Source organism: Microtus oregoni, unplaced genomic scaffold (assembly GCF_018167655.1).
Source record: "Microtus oregoni isolate MIOR12 unplaced genomic scaffold, Mior012 000051F_ref0000332, whole genome shotgun sequence".
Classification (NCBI taxonomy): domain Eukaryota; kingdom Metazoa; phylum Chordata; class Mammalia; order Rodentia; family Cricetidae; genus Microtus; species Microtus oregoni.
The window spans coordinates 15,080,123-15,093,008 of NW_024543811.1; the positions used below are offsets into that span (position 1 = coordinate 15,080,123).

The 12,886-nt window shown below is 35.6% G+C and overlaps 1 protein-coding gene across 1 annotated transcript in view; it reads left to right on the top strand.

Moving 5' to 3' along the window:
- The window catches only part of LOC121437306 (probable ubiquitin carboxyl-terminal hydrolase FAF-X), a 153,978-nt gene that overhangs the window by 95,707 nt on the left and 45,385 nt on the right, over nucleotides 1–12,886 (top strand). The window contains 4 exon segments of the mRNA XM_041637168.1: nucleotides 8,875–8,983; nucleotides 9,177–9,323; nucleotides 10,588–10,734; nucleotides 12,256–12,478. Coding sequence (XP_041493102.1) covers nucleotides 8,875–8,983; nucleotides 9,177–9,323; nucleotides 10,588–10,734; nucleotides 12,256–12,478 — 626 coding nt within the window.

Below are 12,886 nucleotides of genomic sequence, written 5' to 3' on the forward strand. Positions count from 1 at the left end.
TAAAGGAGCTAAAAGTATAAAATGGAAGAAAGAAAGCATCTTCAACAAATGGTGCTGGCACAACTGGATGTCATCTTGTAGAAGAATGAAAATAGACCCTTATCTATCACCGTGCACAAAACTCAAGTCCAAATGGATTAAAGACCTCAATATCAGCCCGAACACACTGAACCTGATAGAAGAGAAAGTGGGAAGTACCCTACAGGAGCTGGGCACAGGAGATCGCTTCCTATGTATAACCCCAGAAGCACAGACATTAAGGGCAACATTGAATAAATGGGACCTACTTAAACTGAGAAGCTTCTGTAAAGCAAAGGACATAGTCAATAAGACACAAAGGCAACCTACTGATTGGGAGAAGATCTTCACCAACCCCACAACAGACAAAGGTCTGATCTCCAAAATATATAAAGAACTCAAGAAACTAGACTTTAAAATGCTAATTAACCCAATTAAAAAATGGGGCACTGAACTGAACAGAGAATTCTCAGCAGAGGAAGTTCAAATGGCCAAAAGACACTTAAAGTCGTGCTCAACTTCCTTAGCAATCAGGGAAATGCAAATCAAAACAACTTTGAGATATCATCTTACACCTGTCAGAATGGCTAAAGTCAAAAACACCAAGGATAACCTTTGCTGGAGAGGCTGTGGAGGAACGGGTACCCTCATCCATTGCTGGTGGGAATGCCATCTTGTGCAACCACTGTGGAAGTCAGTGTTTCGGTTTCTCAGGAAATTCGGGATCAACTTACCCCTGGACCCAGCAATACCACTCCTGGGAATATACCCAAGAGATGCTCTATCATATGACAAAAGCATTTGTTCAACTATGTTCATAGCAGTATTATTTGTAATAGCCAGAACCTGGAAACAACCTAGATGCCCTTCAATGGAAGAATGGATGAAGAAAGTATGGAATATATACACGCTAGAGTACTACGCTGCGGTAAAAAACAATGACTTCTCGAATTTTGCAGGCAAATGGATGGAAATAGAAAACACTATCCTGAGTGAGGTGTCCCAGACCCAAAAAGATGAACATGGGATGTACTCGCTCATAATTGGTTTCTAGCCATAAATTAGGGCCACGGAGTCTACAATAGGTGAACCTAAAGAAGCTAAGTAAGAAGGTGAACCCAAGGAAAAACATATAGTTATCCTCTTGGCTAAGGGAAGTAGACCCAATTGCCGGGGAGAAAATTAGGATCGTGGGGGTGGGGTGGGATGGGGGTAAGGGGAGATGGGGAGAGAAAAGGTAGAAGGGAAGGAGGGGGGATTTGGGGAATCAGGAGAATTGGGATAAAGGAAAGGTGGATAGGGGAGCACGGAACCACAATTCTTAGTTAAGGGAACCACTTTAGGGTGAGCAAGAGATTTGACCCTAGAGGGGCTCCCAAGTGCCCAAGATGAGGTTCCCAGTTAGTTCCTTGGGTAGCTGAGGATTGGGAACCTGAAATGACCCTATCCGAGAGCAATACTGACGAATATCTTGCATATCATCATAGAACCTTCATCTGGTGATGGATGGAGACAGAGACAGAGACCCACACTGGAGCACTGGACTGAGCTCCCAAGGTCCCAATGAGGAGCAGAAGGAGGGAGAACATGAGCAAAGAAGTCGGGACCACGAGGCGTGCACCCACCCACTGAGACAGTGGAGCTGATCTACTGGGAGCTCACCAAGGCCAGCTGGACTGTGACCGAAAAAGCATGGGATAAAACCGGACTCTCTGAACATGGCGAACAATGAGGGCTAATGAGACGCCAAGGACAATGGCACGGGGTTTTGATCCTACTTAATGTGCTGGCTTTGTGGAAGCCTAGCCAGTTTGGATGTTCACCTTCCTAGATATGGACGGAGGGGGGGAGGACCTAGGACTTACCACAGGGCAGGGAACCTGGACTGCTCTGTGGACTGGAGAGGGAGGGGGAGAGGAGTGGGGGGAGGGGTAGAAGGGTGGGAGGAGGGGGAGGGAAATGGGAGGCTGGGAGGAGGTGGAAACTTGTTTTTTGTTTATGTTTTTTTTTCTTCTTTTCTTAATAAAAAAATTATTAAAATTAAAAAAAATAATCATAAATGTCATAAAATAATCTATAATATATAGTTTTAGTTGTCTCAGATTTAAAATTAAGGAAGCTGGTTGCCATTTCTAAGTGTAAGGTGTTTATCGCCTATAAATAAAAGATTTTCATTCTGAATAGTATTTATTTTTCTTAGATCTTACTTATGATGACAGGATATGTGATAATTTGTCAAGCTTTTGATCAAGTTCTGGTAGTTTAAAAACCATTGAATTGAAATATATATTTTAGAAGGTTGCCTTCACAAATTGAGATACAAGTTTTTTTCAAATTTTGAATTCATATACATGATACTACGAAAAGAAAACTCTTTATGTTAGTGTCTCTACTTTTTTAGGACTCCCAACGAACAAATTATTTTGTTGCTTCTTAACAAATTTATTTTTGTTATTATTATTAATTGTGATTGCACACACTCACTAATGTTACCTTTAGGCTTGAGTAACCTATTTGCATATGGTTAATGTAAAGTGTGTGAAATTTAGAGACTGAGAAGTTATTTAAGGAGTTGAGAACACTAACTGCTCTTCCAAGGTTCTAGGTTCAATACTCATCCTTTTTAAGATAACTGACATTCTTCATAATTACATATTCAGGGCATCTAGTACCCTCATCTATCCTCTACAGGTAACAGAGACACATGGTGCACGGACATACATGCATGCACACAGAATACCCATACACGTATCGTTTTAAATAAATGTTTTAAAATGTGAAGGAAACTAAGTGAATTTTGATTAGAATTCAATTACATCTCTAAAATAGCTCATTCTATATATGAATTTTTTTTTGATTTTTCGAGACAGGGTTTCTCTGTGGTTTTGGAGCCTGTCCTGGAACTAGCTCTTGTAGACCAGGCTGGCCTCGAACTCACAGAGTTCCGCCTGCCTCTGCCTCCCGAGTGCTGGGATTAAAGGCATGTGCCACCACCGCCCGGCAATATGAAAATATTTTTAAAAATCACATACTGTGCATACATTTACATAACCTACATATAATGCATGTATGTGTATATGAAACTACACTTTTAACACTCATACTTGTAAATATTTTTGCCAAAACATACTTTCAGCTGAAATAGTCTTAATGTAGATTTTTGAGAAAAGACTCAGTTGTTAAGGTCACTTGTTTTTCAAGAGATTCAATTTTTAGCATAACATGACAACTCAACAATCATTTGTAACTCTAGTATCTCTAGTGGAAGATGATCTGACATTCTCTTCTTGCTTTTTTTTTTCATACAAAAACCAACTATATTTTAAAAATTGTTAACACCTCAAAAGAATTAAATATAGTTTTAATAAATTAAGCTTTTTGAGGTGTTTTGTGATTATGCCTCACCACAGTTAGGAGACTTTTGTTACCTATTATGAGGTCCATTAAATTGTTTTAGGTGTGATAATCCTTATTGTCCAGCAGGTGTCATGGTTGCAGAATCGCTACTAGCAGTGCAACCTGGTGCTGTGAACTGTCCTGAGTGGGTTTTTTTTTTCACTTTGGTGCTGGTGAAATACTGAGAAATATGCTTTGCTTGACAAATTAAAAGCAATTAATACTGTAAATGGAGCAAGAAGCCCAGAACTCAGGAGCTGGGAGCACAAACTAAAAGTTAGGCAAGTTGTTACACAGTGGGGTGAGGGGAGGCATTCGAGCTTGGGAAATTTCCAAGTCACCAAATGTAGTTAGCTCCACTCTGTCTGGGTTTAAAAAAAGAAGTTTAGGTTAAAAAAAAAAAGCAAGCCAAACTGGTAGGGGTGCAAGACTTTCTGGGCTCTGAACTGGTTAGGCCATTAAACCAGTCCATGTGGGGTACCAGATGAAGACAGATGGTTAAAAGAAATCCCATAGTAGCTATGAATTGAGAATACAGAGTTATTTATTTAAGGGTAGACTCAACAGATTATAGTCTTCTGCTCGAACAGGTATCAGCAGTAGAATCCCACATCAGGAAAAGAGGCTAGACACCTGCTTTACATTAGCAATTATAGTATAAGAGGCCACGCCCAAGTGGGCAGGTAACTGAAAGGCTACTTACTGGCAGTGGGAATTCCTATAGCAATTGTCTGCATCTTTTCTGTCTCTTTAATTTTCTTTCTGTTTTCTTGGTTATTACTCAGGTTTTCTTTTTTTTAAATTGAGTTATTTTGTTGTGTCTTTAAATTTCTTGAATTATTTGAGTAAGTTTACAATACTTTAAAATTTTGTAAAAACAAAAAAAAAATGTGTTCTAGAATTTAGGAAATTCTTGTTGACAAACATTTTGGTTTTGGAGAGGAGACACTGGCTTTTTCATATTGTTATTTATGTGATGAGATCTAGGTATATTGATTTTCTTTGTCAGCTCTGCATTTGTTGTAGTCAAAACAGGCTGGGAAAGAAGAGTTGCGGACCTCAGTTGGGTCTGAACATTAAAGTTTGGATGAAATAAAATCATATAGACAGAAGACCACTGGGCTGTTACAGTGCGCTTCTAGCTCCATCCAGAGGGTGGATGTATATAGGTCTGAGTGGAAATGTTGTTAATAATGTGGGAGAGTCCTGTGAATTTGTGGATCTTTGGGGTGAATCTTGAGATTTTTTTTTATTATGAAGGACAAACAAGGATAGTACACTGATTCTGAGACCCAGATTATTATAACACATTGGTCTTATTGAAGGTACTCATTAATACCACCCTTCCAAACTCACAATGACAAGCACAAACTTTCCAGATTTTATATAAAGATACATTTATAGATATAGTACCATCTATTTTATACAATATCAATTAAAGATACACACCATGTCATCTACAATCAATATAAATATCACCACCATGCTTTTTTAATTGATATTTATTGAGCTCTACATTTTTCTGTGCTCCCCTCCCTGCCTCTCCCCTACTTCTTCAACCTTTCCTCTTAGGTCCCCATGCTTCCTATTAACTCAGGAGATATTGTATTTTTCTAGTTTCTATTTCCCGTGTAGATTGGATCTATGTAAGTCTCTCTTAGTGTCCTCATTGTTCTCTGGAATTGATGTTGGTAATCCGGCTTTCTTTTTATGTTTAAAAGCCACCTGTGAGTGGGTACATGTGATAATTGTCTATCTTTGTCTGTGTCACCTCACTCAAAATAATGTTTTCAAGTTCCATCCATTTTCCTGCAAATTTCAAGATGTCGTATTTTTTTCTGCTGTGTAGTACTCCATTGTATATATTGTCTTTATTACGTTTAGGTATGTTCCTCGTATCCCTGCTCTCTCCAAGACCTTTATCATGAAGGGTTGTTGTATTTTGTCAAATGCTTTTTCAGCATCTAATGAGATGTCTATGTGGTTTTTATTTTTCAGTTGTTTATGTGGTGGATTATGTTGATAGTTTTTCATATGTTGAGCCATTCCTGCATCTGTGGGATGAATCCGACTTTGTCATGGTGGATGATGGTTCTGATGTGTTCTTGGGTTGGATTTGGCAGTGTTTTGTTTAGTATTTTTGCATCAATGTTCATGAGTGAGATTAGTCTGTAATTCTCTTTGTAATGTCTTTGTGTGATTTGGGTATCAGGGTAATTGTGGATCCATAAAAAGAGTTTGGCGATGTTCCTTCTGTTTCTATTGTGTGGAATAATCTGAGGAGTATTGGTTCTTCTTTGAAAGTCTTGTGGAATTCTGACCTGAAACCATCTGGTCCTGGGCTTGTTTTTTTCGTTGGAAGACTTTTGATGACTGTTTGTATTTTTTTTTAAGCAGTTTTAGGTCTGTTTAATTTGCTTATCTGGTCTTGATTTAATTTTGGTAAGGAATATTTATCCAGAAAGTTTCTCTTTCTTTTAAGTTTTCCAATTTTGTGGAGTACAGGCTTTCGAAATACGGCCTAATGATTTCTCTGTATTTACTCTGTTTCTGTTGTTATGTCCCCCTTTTCATTTCTGATTTTGTTAATTTGGATATTCTCTCTCTGCCTTTTGGTTAGTTTGGATAAGGGTTTGTCAATTTTGTTGATTTTTCTTGAAAAACCAGCTCTTTGTCTCACTGATTCTTTGTATCTTTTTTTGTTTGTTTGTTTGTTTTTATTTTAGCTCTCATTATTTCCTGCCATCTAGTTCTGTTTAGTGAGTTCGCTTCTTTTTGTTCTAAAGTTTTCAAATGTTCTATTAATTCTCTAGTGTGAGATTTTTGTAGCTTCTTTATGTTGGCATTTAGTGCTATGAACTTTTCTCTTAACACTGCTTTCATTGTGTCCCATAAATTTGGGTACGCTGTTTGGTCATTTTCATTGAATTTTAAGAAGTCTTTAATTTCTTTCTTTATTTCTTCCTTGACCCATTGATGATTCAGGTGAGCATTATTTAACTTCTATTATTGTGAGTTTTCTGGAATTAGTATTGGTTTTGACTTCTAGTTTAAACCATGATTATCTGATAAGGTACATTGGGTTATTCCAATTTTTTGTATTTCTATAGGTTTGTTTTGTTACTGTGGTCTATTTTTGAGAAGGTTCCATTAGGTTGAAAGAAGAAGGTATATTTTATGTTTGGATGGAATAGTCTATAAATATCTGTTAAGTTCATTTGTGTCATAATATCTGTTAGTTCTGTTATTTCTCGGTTCATTTTTTTGATTGATCTGCTTAGTGGTGAGAGTGGAGTGTTGACGTCTCCCACTATTACTGTGTAGGATTTGATGTATGATTTAAACTTTAGACGGGTTTCGTTCACATATCAGGGTGCCCTTGTATTCAGGGCATAGATGTTCAGTATTGAGATTTCCTCTTGATGGATTTTTCCTGTGACTAATATGAAATGACCTTCTTTGTCTCTTTTGACTGATTTTAGCTTGAAGTCTATTTTGTTACATAACAGGATAGCTACAAATGCTTGTTTCTTAGGACCATTTTATTGGTATATTTTTTCCCAACCCTTTACTGTGAGACAATGTCTGTCTTTGAGGTTGAGATGTGTTCCTTATATGCAGAGAAGGATGGATTCTGTTTTTGTATCCAATCTGTTAGCCTGTGCCTTTTTATAGGTGAGTTGAGTCAATTTACATTAAGGAATTTTAATGACCGATGATTGCCATCTTCCTTGGGTTGAAGTTTTCCTTCTCGTATTTTGTGTAAGGGCTGGGTTTGTCGCTAGGTATTGGTGAAATCAAGATTTTTTATGGAATATCTTGTTTTGTTCTTCTATGGTGATTTATAGTTTTGGTGGGTATAATAGTCTGGGCTGGCATCCGTGGTCTCTCAATGTCTGCATAACACTTTCATTGTCTCCAGTGAGAAGTCAGGTGTAATTCTGATAGGTCTGCCTTTATATGTTACTTTGTAACTTATTTGTAGTTCGTAATATTCTTTACTCTCATGTTTAGTGTTTTGATTATTATGAGGCGACCGGACTTTTTTTTTTGGATCCAGTCTTTTTGGTGTTCTGTAAGCTTCTTCTATCTTCATAGGCATATCTTTCTTTCTTTTTTTTTTTAGGCATATCTTTCTTTAGGTTGGGAAAGTTTTCTTCTATGATTTTGTTAAATCAATTTTATGTGCCTTTGAGTTGAATATTTTTTTTCTTTCTTCTATACTTGTTATTCTAAGATTTGGCCTTTTCATGGTGTCTTATATTTCCTGAACATTTTGGGTTAAGCTTTTGTTAGATTTAATGTTTTCTTTAACTGAGGAGTCTATTTCCTCTGTTGTTTCTTCAGCACTTGAGATTCTCTCTTCCATCTCTTGTATTCTGCTGTTCATGCTTGCGTTTGTGGTTTCTGATCTTTTTCTCATGATTTCTCTTTCTATAATTCCTTCAGCTTGTGTTTTCTTTATTGTTTCTATTTCAGTTTTCAAATCCTGAATAGTTTCTTTCACATGTTTGATTTCTTTTTCTTGCATTTCTTTAAGTGATTTGCTGATATCTTCCAATTTTTTGTTTGTCTTTTCCTCGATTTCTTTAAGGGAATTTCTCATTTCCTTTTTAAGAATTTCAAACATTCTCTTGAAGTTATTTTTTTTAGGTTATTTTTTCTGGTTTATCTATATTTGGTTGTTTAGGTCTTGCTGCTGTAGGGTCTGTAGGTTTTACTGGTGTTGTGTTTTAGCGTGTGATCTTACCTTTTCTACTGATCTTTTCCTCTAGTGCGTGTGGTTGGAGATGTCTGAGATTCTGTTGAATAATCGTCTAGGTGCCTTTGAGTCCAAAGTTTAGATGGTTGTTCCTCGTGGTACTCTCAGAGTCACAGTTCTAGTTACCCTATTGGTTACTTGGTGTTCCTGGAGATAGCTCAGTTCTCCTGTGCTTTTTTTTCTGCTCCCTTGGAGTTTTCTGTCTCAGGCCTACTTTGGCATACGTTGCTGGCTTTGACCTGCTTCTGTAAATCCTGGTCTGGATCCCCCTCCTGCAGAAGTCCCTGGTTTGCAGTTGTACCTGTTCTGTTGGAGATGGCTGTCTCTGGGTCAGATTGCTAGCTCAATCCTGGTCTGCCAATGTCCCAGGACTGGATTTTCTCCGGTGGAGCTTGTTCGCTTTCTGTCCTAGCAGATGGTTCTGTCCCACTCTGGGTCTGGTGAAGATTGCTTCCTCTGGGTCGGGTTGCTTCTTAATGAAATAAAATCTATTCATACTCTTTTGTGCCTCTCTTTTACATAATTCTACACCATCCTTGACTTGTAATACTTATATTTTAATAGATTGTAAGTTGTAAATTATCACAGTATTTATCTTTTATATAAATGTTAGGAGATTTAACTCTGCAAATATCTTAAACTCCTTATTTGCTACTAATTAAGGGTTAATGTATATTTGTTGCCTTATATTATTACAGACCTATACGGCAGTTGGCACAGGAGCAGTTCTTCTTAATGTGTACCAGATGTTGCATGGGACATAAACCTCTGATGTTCTTCATTACTCTACTCTTTACCATTCTGGGGGTGAGACAATTTTAGTGGAACTGTCAATATATTTATTCTTAAAAATGAGAGATATTCAAAGATAAACTACAACTTTTATTTCATTTAGTTCATGTTCCATAGGAATAGATATGATATTACAAACATTAAGACTTTTTTTGGCAAATAAGTCATTAATGATCACAGTTTTAGTTTGTGTTTGTTAATATTTCAGAGTGTCACAACAGAAAGGGGGAAATATTCAGAAGAATACTTCACACTTTTGAGGCGTCTTCTCACTCATGCTTACAACTGCAGTGTTCTTGTACCCAATGCTGATGTTCTTCTTAGTGATGAAATTGACTGGCTCAAAAGGGTTAGGGTAAGATGAATAATATTCAGATTATTTTATTATTAAATTAACTTTAAAGGAAGGATATGTTAGCTTTTTGTAATTAAAGCAGAATGTGTTTGCTATGAAAATTAGGGAGGAATCGATGAGTTTTGGTCACCATTTTAGAAATTTCAGTTGAAGTGTGCCACAGTCATTCATTTTCTTGTGTCTGAGACAAGATGAACTACTGTGTTAGTATGAGTATGTTGCATAGCCCACACATCTACTGGTGGCTTTAAAGCAGAGAAAATGTCTGTTTGTGGATTTCTTGTTTCTGCACTTATTTCATTCAGTCTTCTATCCTATAGAATGTTAAAGTTGTTATTCAGGACATACTTTCTTCTATGCAAAACCTCACACTTTTGGACACTTCTGAATCCAAGAAAATTGATAACGAAGATTAACGATTTCAGAGGTTTTAAAACTTTGAGATTTTATTCTGCTTTGAAGACAAAAGTGAACAAACTAGACATGATCATATTCTCTTTAATTTCAACACTCAAAAGTAGGAAATAAGTATGAGCATTATGAAATACTATTTAAAATATCCAACAAAAATTTTACAAAGACAAACTGTTGTTTCTTGGAGTTGACTTACAGAAAACACATCTTATTTTGCTTAAATGAATTTGAAACTTGTTAGTTTGCTGTTTGATTATATCTATTTTGGTATTACTGGCCTGTTTGCGAATTACAGTGCTACCATTTAGGGCATATGTTGGTTCTTAGGTTTGATAGGGGTGTTTTTCTTTTAAGGCAAGATCTTACAACAATTCCCAGATGCTATTTAAACCTAATGTGTTACACTGATTACAAATTACACTGAATTTTTTATGTTACTGGTATTATTCTTAGTTTATTTTTATTCAGAATGTTAAATTTACCAAATTATATATTTTATATAATCTGTAGTTCAAAATTTTGTCATTAAAATAGGCATTATTCTATTAGTATGTAAAGCCTTAAAATGCTGAAAGTTAACTGAACCAGCATTATTTTGTTTGGTACTAGATAACCCATTTTCGTTATCTAGCCGCCCTGTTTATATTTTATAATATTAAAGGACAGTTGTGACCTCAAATTCTAATTGTTGCCATAGAAATTTCTCTTTCCCTGGGATTGTATAACTTCAAAATAACTATCTGTACAGAGAAATTATACATGCATTCTTAGAGCTTTTTTTTTAATTGTGACTTCCTGCCCCTTTGTTTATCCTCATAGGTTAGACTGGTATTATTTTTTTCTTTGGTAGGATTGTGTTAAAGACTCAGGTGAAGCAGGTGTTGAAGATCCGATCTTGGAAGGCCATCTTGGAGTAACAAAAGAGTTACTAGCCTTTCAAACTCCAGAGAAAAAATACCATATTGGTTGTGAAAAAGGAGGTACTAATCTTGTTAAAGTAAGTTCTAAATTCAACTGCTTTTGTGTGTGTTTGTATGAATAAGTGCAGGTGTGTGCATACTGGGGTAGATGTGTAGCCTTCCACCTTGTTTGAAATTGAGACTCCTTGTTATTCACCACCAAATACACCACATTAGATGACCTACAAGCTTCCTGGAGTTGTCCTCTTCTGCGTGTCCACGCTTTAGTAAATCTTGGATTGTAGATGCTTAATATTGCGCCCATTTTTACATGGGTTCTAGGGTTTTGAAATCAGATTATTTTTACCTACTAAACCATGTTCTTCAACTCCTTATTTTTAAATTGTAATTCTGAACTATTCACCAACATGAGGACACATATGCTTCTTTCTAGGATTCCAGAGGCTAAGGTAGGCAAGGTTCCGTGTCATCCAAAAGGATACACAAGTGAGTTCTTTATCCAAAGGAAGAAAAAGCAAACTGTTGAAACACTTCATATGTTACCATGTTTTTGATAAAACTCATTAATAGGCTATATCTTTGAAAATAATATTTTTTGTTAAGCTGAAGTTTAAGCCAGCTTTTATTATTTTTCTCTTATTAAAATATTTTTGCATGTTTTGATTTCCCTGCTTTCTGTTCACCCATGTTTGTTATTTCTCTTTCCCTTCCACTCCCCTTCTCTTCTCCCCCTCTTCCTCTTTTCTTCTCTCCTTCTCTTTTTCTCTTTAAAAAATTCTTGTAAAAAGCCTATCTTTTAAAAAACTTTATCTTAATAAAATCCTTAATTTTTAAAGTTTTGAATTACTTTGCAATTTTTTTTAATCTTTTATTCTTTGATAGTTTCATTCATGTATACAGTGTATTTACTCCAAACTTTCTTGTTCCACCCCCAAATGGACTATCATTATCATTTGGGTGCCTCTGTGTTCTCCTTTTCCAAAAATATGCTGTGATTTTTTTTTCATTTAATGACTATCTTCTGGGGACATATGGGAAACAGGGTTAGTGATGTCATGGATTTTATCACACACAGTTTTCAGTGACTCTTGGTTTGTTCTTTCCCAAGACCTTTGCTGCAAGAGATGATAATAAAAAGGGTGCTCATAACTGTTAATAAACATAATTATACAAAAGAATACAGATAGAATATAGGATCACTAAGCAGCTGTATAAGATTTGCTGTTTGCTACATCTGAATTCTTCCCAGGATTGTGTTGACAGTGAGAATTTCTTAAAATACTTGTTTTGTTTTTTTGGTTTTTGGTGATCTTTTTTGTGCTTTGTATAACTGGGATGTATTTTGTTGATATTTAAAATGAACTTAAAGTTAGTATATGATTCGTCACTTGTTTTGTCTAGAAAATTGGTATTCATTAATTACTTTGTTTTATTAATGTCTTGTTAGGATTTCTGAAACTGCTTTTTGAGTTAAGTAGTTAAATGTCAAATTACAAAAGTAATTTCTTATAAGAGATTTGTTTTTCTAAAAATATATTTATAATGTAATAAATATAAAATATAAAATAATGGACAATGTCTTTTTTTTAACTCCTTAGGAACTAATTGATGATTTCATCTTTCCTGCATCTAAAGCTTACCTCCAATATATGAGTAGTGGAGAACTGCCAGCCAAGCAAGCTGTTCCAGTCTGTGGTTCACCAACTACAGTTAATGCTGGGTTTGAACTACTCGTAGCCTTGGCTTTTGGCTGTGTAAGGAATCTTAATCAGATAGTAAACTGTTTGACTGAAATGTATTATTTAAGCACAACAAGAACAAGTAAGTAAAATGTAAAGTTTTTTTATTGTTTCTTAGTATTCCAGTGTTTAAAATTAAAATGTCTGCAAACAGAAAAATTACATTATTGAAAGTATCACAAGTGTTGTATGTAATTTAATAATAAAGTTTAACAATAAATGCCACAGATATAAATATTTTTACACAAGATATTGGAAAGAATTTCATACCCTACTATGGAGGTCATTTAATGTTTCTTGAGTTCTGAGAATAGGCTTATTTTTAAGGTTCAAAGAGAATATTTAGGTGACTTACTATGCTTTCCATGCCCTCAGAGTTCCATGAAGTGACTCTGAAGATTTTACAAGAGTTTTAAACTTAAAAGGAAAGTCAAGCTAAACTTAGAGCTGCATGCCAATAATCCTAAGACTGGGAAGAGTGGAGGAAAAG